Source organism: Microtus ochrogaster, chromosome 24, assembly GCF_000317375.1.
Source record: "Microtus ochrogaster isolate Prairie Vole_2 chromosome 24, MicOch1.0, whole genome shotgun sequence".
Lineage (NCBI taxonomy): Eukaryota > Metazoa > Chordata > Mammalia > Rodentia > Cricetidae > Microtus > Microtus ochrogaster.
In genome coordinates, this window is record NC_022024.1 from 32,841,249 (window position 1) to 32,847,609 (window position 6,361).

At 35.0% G+C, this 6,361-nt stretch overlaps 1 protein-coding gene across 2 annotated transcripts in view; it reads right to left on the minus strand.

Moving 5' to 3' along the window:
• Sycp3 (synaptonemal complex protein 3) overlaps positions 1-6,361 on the minus strand; it is a 16,145-nt gene that overhangs the window by 3,728 nt on the left and 6,056 nt on the right. For both annotated transcript variants that reach the window (XM_026784446.1, XM_005358204.3), the window contains exons 2-6: positions 5,763-5,904; positions 5,332-5,395; positions 4,945-4,979; positions 2,189-2,306; positions 1,388-1,487 (exon numbers count right to left, since the gene is read on the minus strand). In XM_026784446.1, the coding sequence (XP_026640247.1) occupies positions 1,388-1,487; positions 2,189-2,306; positions 4,945-4,979; positions 5,332-5,395; positions 5,763-5,892 (447 nt within the window). In that variant the 5' untranslated portion in view covers positions 5,893-5,904. The remainder of the gene's footprint in view (positions 1-1,387; positions 1,488-2,188; positions 2,307-4,944; positions 4,980-5,331; positions 5,396-5,762; positions 5,905-6,361) is intronic.

Below are 6,361 nucleotides of genomic sequence, written 5' to 3' on the forward strand. Positions count from 1 at the left end.
TAAGTAATTTAGTAATACACCTACTTTCTGGAGAATTTTCTTATAATTTGGTACTAAAAATAATATGGAGATGATTTAAGGTATATAGGTGCATGGGTGTAGGCTATATAGAAATGTCACACATCATATATGAGCATCCTCGGATTTTGATGTTCATGGGACCTTAGATCTAATACAACACACACAGAGAGAAGTAATGGTACCACTTTACCTTTGAGATTAGGAAATTGATGATTATTTGTTAATTATAGAAAGTTAATTATAGATGTTGCTGACATATGAACACAAATATATTGAACTCAAAAGCATTCTGTAATAATTCAGAAAATGTATTTGATATCTCTCTAAATTATTACTTATTATTATAAGTGTTTATCTTTGCTATATGTTAGTTAATTCTTTTTTTTTTATTTTTTTAGTTTTTCTTTTTTAACAATATTTTTATTTCATGTGTTTTGCCCACATTCCTATCTACACAAGGGTGTTAGATTGCTTGGAGCTGGAGTTATAGTTGTTAGCTGCCATGTGGGTGCTGGGAATGGAAGCCAGGTCCTCTAGAAGAGCAGCCAGTGCTCCTAACTACCATGCCATCTTTCCAGCCCTCACATTCTTACATTCTAGATTTTGCCATGCATTCTATAATGAGAGGGAGAGGTAGATGGGGCACTGAGTTAAAGGCCAGACCCTGTTTAAAAAAAAAGGGGGGGGGGTGCCATTCATCACCAGTGGAAATAGAGAAATAATACAGCCTGGATATTCATTAACTATAGAGTTGCATGAGGGGTTATAACCCTGTGATAGCATGTTTTGTAGACTGCACGAAGCATTTAAATTCATTCCCTAGCATTTACAGGGAGAAAAGGGGGAGGAGGAGGAGGACAGTAATTGGTTAGGAATGAGCACATGATCAAAACTAGATTAATGATGTCCCACTACATGAATTTTCTGCCAAAGATATTCAGAAAGATTGTTTCAGTCTATGTAGTCACTAAATTTGTAGAAAGTCTGGGACTGGGAGAATTAATACATTATAGAAGCTCATGTAGACTTAGCAGCAGAGCCCAGAACACACTATAATAAGCAACCCTTCCCTACCCCATTCAACTGTGTTGTCTAAAGCTAACGTAATCCCCAAACCCAGTAATTCTTTTATCCACTGACTCTTTTACTTAAAAATGCAAGAATATCAACTATTGCGAACATTAATACTTTTAGAATACTCTATGCATCTATACTTCTGTGGTTTAGAATTTGGCTATATTAAAACATGTAGACAACAGTGGGCAATATAACTTGTCTTAATTCTATAGACATAAAATATGATTAGGGTCTCTATTAAAACTAAACCTCAAGTAGAAATAATTATAAAGTCAGTTGTAATACTAACAGTTAGTTTTTCTCCTTGTTCCTCAAATTTCTGCATATCCAGTTCCCACTGCTGAAACATACTCATAAATTGCTGAGAATATTCACTGTTAAGCTTCTGTCTGTAAAAAAAAAAAAAATCCTGTCAAATTTCATTCATGTGAAAATACCATTAAAAACAAATTCAACTCACATATAAAGGAAACAAATATTTTGATAGGAAAATTAAAAGTAAAATTTATGTTGATTTTATTTTTTTTCCTAACAGATCTAACAGATGTCTTCTCACATGCTTTTTAGCTTTGGAAAACTAAAGACATTTTGTTTTCCAGAAAAATTTACTTTTACTCTCCAAGGAATTTTTCATTTTTTTCCTACTGAATATAGTTCTCATAACTACTTTAAATTATTTCACTTAGGTTGTGTCCCTTCCCATTCTGGCATGGCAAAAATTTCATACAAAGGAATAGTCAAATTGGTTAAAATGTGTAAATTATTTACAATATAAAAACTGATTCTTCTACATTCCCACAGTTATTAAACAGTCGTTTCTATGATATCTACACCTTTCATTCAAGTTAACATATTTCCACAATCGATATAGTTTAATAACCTTTCAGTTATTAAATAAATTTAATATATTAAATAAAATCATCACTGACTTCTAAGAAATGTCTAAATTCTATGAAGGCATGAAGTTACAGAACTAGATTAGAAATAAAGCCAAGCAATTTCATTCACTAAACAGATGCTATTTTCTGTAGGTAATTTGCACCAGGACATACTAAAAAATGATTAAGATGCAGCTCTTTAAAATCCTTACATTTCCTCTTGTTGTGTTTTCCAAATTTGCTCAATTTTCTGGTTACTGGCTTTGAAAGAAGCCTTGGTATACATTTCTATTCTTTTTCTCTTAGCAAGAAGAGCTTTGTTGATGTCAGCTATTTTGAAGAAAAAAAAAACATTGAAATTTAATGTTAAAGAAAATGATTTTATTTTATTCCATAGAATCAAGTAAGTAGAGGTTGGTTCAACAATATCAAGGACATTTAAAATTAAATTTAGTTACCAGGAAGAAGATTCAGAAGAAAACAAAACACACACCTGTGCTGGGCACATGCTTTTAATTCCTGAGCACTTGGAAGGAAGAGCTCTGCAGTCGGGTCTCTGAATTTTAGGCCAGCCTGGTCTACATAGTCAGTTCTAGGGCAGCCAGGAAACATAGACCCCTGACTCAGAAAAATAAAACACTTGCCTATTATAAGCCTGACAACCTCTAAGTTTGATCCCAGGAATCCACAGTGGAAGGAGCAAACCAACACCTGAGAGATATCACCTCCCACCGTGGAAGACAGTCAACTCCCCAAAGTTTTATCTGACATGGTTACCACAGCATATTTATACCACACATACATATCACACAAAAACATACAAGCATAAAATTTAAAACATTTTAAAAATAGCACCAACAGGTGTTTTTGGAAAACGTGGGCTTTAGAACACTTAGGATTTTGGATTTTCAGACTAGGGAAGCTCAGCCAATAAAGACTATGCAAATATTATGAACCTAAACTGTTGGATTCTCAACCATTTTTGGTAAATATTTTACAATAAAAAATATATCCAACTTTATCTCAATTCTGGTTTTTCTAACTGAAGGTAAATTTTAAATTTAAGGATGATAAAGATTTAGTAAAATGAAGGATCAAGGCCAGACTTATGAAGAAAACCTAATAAAGGCTAAATATTTCTAAATTTATAGTACATCCTCCATTTGATAGGCCATACTTTATGCAATTGTTAGAACTCATCAGAAATACTAAATTAGAACAAAGAATCTAAAAAGGATTATTAATAAAATTTGTAAAGTAAGTCAATACCATTAAACATTTTTTATAAAAGTAATCTTAGCATAATATCTAGATAATGCATCTAGGAATACTTTATAATACTTTAATGGCAGATTTTTTTTGTGCATTTGTTTTTGTTTTGTTGAGATGGAGTTTCATGGCATAGTCCTGGCTGACTAGGAACTCCCCATGTAGACCATGCTGGCACTGAATTCAAAGATCTGCCTGCCTCTGCTTTCCAAGAGTTGGGTGTGTGCTACCAAGCCCAGTTCACAGTGGTTTTTATAAGGCATTTAGTATCAATAAGTATAGCAGTTCATAAAAAAATCTAATACCTTAAATAAGGTTTGCTAAGAATTTATCTTTTGTCACTGTTAGTGTAACTATAATTTATATTTCCAGTAATATTTAGTAAGTTTATAAAACAAATTGGCGGGGTGGTGGTGGCATATGCCTTTAATCCCAGCATTCAGGAGGCAGAGGCAGGTAGATCTTTGAATTCAATGCCAGAATGATCTACATTGCGAGTTCCAGGACAGCTAGGGCTGTTACACAGAGAAACCCTGTCTCACAAAACCAAAAAATAAAAAGTAAAACAACAATTTTCTTACTACCAAATAGAGCAATTCTTAAAAAGCATGAATTAACAGCATGAATAATCCTTATAGGAAACAAATATTTTTAAGAAGAGTGTTCTTATAGCTACAGGTATGGCTCAGCTGTGAAGACCCATTATTGTTCTTCCAAAGGATCCAAGTTCCATTTTCAACACCCTTATCAGGCAGTTCAGAACCAGCTGGAACCCCACTTCCAGGAATCTGTCACCTTCTCTGTACTCCATGATCATTCTAACATGCACACGTATGTGTATGTGCTCACAGACACACACACAGTAAATAAAAAATAAAATTTTGTTTAAAAACAAGCTAATAGATACATAGACAGACAGATAAATAGTATTCTGGGGCTGGTAAGATTGCTCAACAAGTAAAGATGACTGCAGTCAAGTTTGACAATTTGAGTATGATCCCCAGGATCCATCCATATGGTAGGAGGTTAGTGACTCCAGCAAGCTGTTGTCTGCCCTCCATACATGCATCATGGCATGCTGCCCACCTCAGGATGTTAAACTGGACAAGATGACAGACATCTGTAATCCCAGCACCCACAAGGCTGAAGAGATACCATTTTAAGGCCAGCCTGGACTAACTAGCAAGTGCCAGCCAACCAGCCAGTCTCGAAGAGAAGTAAATAAGCAAAAATGCTGTCTCCTAATTAAGCTCATATAAAAACATATTTAAAACTTAAGGTCTAAGGTCTTCGTAATCTCTTAATGGCTGGAAAAGCTGTCATTTACTCTCAATTACATAATTTGTTAATATAAAATAATAATAGTTCTCTTATGTTTTTATTTATATTGTCCATAAATGAAAAAACACAAGAAGAGTCCTAGAAAATAAGTGAAAGACTAACAGACTTTGTGAATATAAAGAAACAGAAAAAACTTTTCCTGTTTTTCTAAAATTCTTAAAAGTACCACGTTAACTTTTCATATCATGAAAAAGGGGTTAAGAAAGAAAAATCTATGACGCTAATCATAAATATGCAAAACCCTATAAATGAGAACAAGGCATTAAACAATATCCATACAGTGAACTGATCAACATTTCCTACTATTATTCAATACAGTTTTAAAAAATGTTTTTTAAATTATATAACAAAAACATACCTCCAAATTTTTCCAGCATATTCTGTACTTCACCTCTGTGAAAAATTACATTTAAAAAATTAACACTAGGAATTTAATTTAAGCAGCAGAACATTTACCCAATGTGCAGAGGGCCCTAGGTTTGATTCCTAGCACAATCAAAAATAAAAAATTTTAGAGTCATAATACCACATACCAAGTAGTTTATGCTGCTACTTGTTAGATAAACTGAAGTAAACTTTTCTTAATTTATTGAACAAAGGAAACATCTTTGGTGCTTGGGAAATGGCTCAGTTAAATGTTTACTCTGCAAGCAATACCTAACATACCTCAACACCCACCAAAGTGTTTAGTATGCATGCATGCATACAGACACACATGTACACTATATTTTTTTTAGAGTCTTACCCCACATCTTCAACTCTTCCTCCAGGTCTTTTCTTCCCATGTTTCTCAGTTACTAGAATCTTTTCTGTATTGACAAAATAAATTTTGAAATTAAGTATGCTATTTGTTAAATTTTAATGAAGTCTATTTTCAGTTCTTTTAGGATTTTGTAACAAATTTTAAAAGCAGATAAACAAATGTAATACGTCCTCTAAAAAATGAAAGCACATCACAATTCATGACCCATTTTACAGAAGCAAACTTTTAAGTCTGGTCAGAATCATGCACTATACTTATCAAGTTACTAGCACTGCAGATAGGGGATACTCCACAACTCCATTACCGAGATGTGAACATCTGGTCAGAAAGTATGTGAAAATGCTTACTTTATTCAGTCTTAAGTGTAGTGGGTTTCTAGGACATTGTTAATACCCAACATTAGGGATATTTACCATCAGCAACATCCTCCTCTGAGCCAGTCAAATCTTTATCCTCTTTCTCAAAGTCAAAGACATTTTTAGGTTGATCCACCAATGACGGCTTCCCAGATTTCCCAGAATGTTTTCTTCCACCAGGCACCATCTTTAGAGTGTCCTTATTTAAAAAACAAACAAACAAAAAACAAAAAACCAAGCAAATCCCCCAAATCTCTCAAACTGAATTCAAAGACATCCTTTAATTAAACATTTTTTATTATTTATTTGAGGGGAGAAACACGTGTGGAAGGCAGAGTTAAGGGAAGGAGTCCATTCTCTTCCACCAGTTGAGTCCTCGAGACCCTATCTGGACCATTCCTGTCAGTCTGATTTTCCCTCCTGATTCCCCAGGCCTCGCCTCCTGATTCCCTCAGCTCTCCTCTCCTGATTCTGAGATCCCACCTCCTGATGCCCCAGAGGAACCCCTTGGGCCCACAACCGGGCTCCCTCTATCGGCTCCCACCTGATCCCTGGTTCCCTCAGCCCCCAACCCTGTAGGGCCCACGACACCCCCACCCCCGCGCTCCCTCAGGCCCCCAACCCCGGCTCCCTTGGGCCCAGGACCCCCGGCTCCC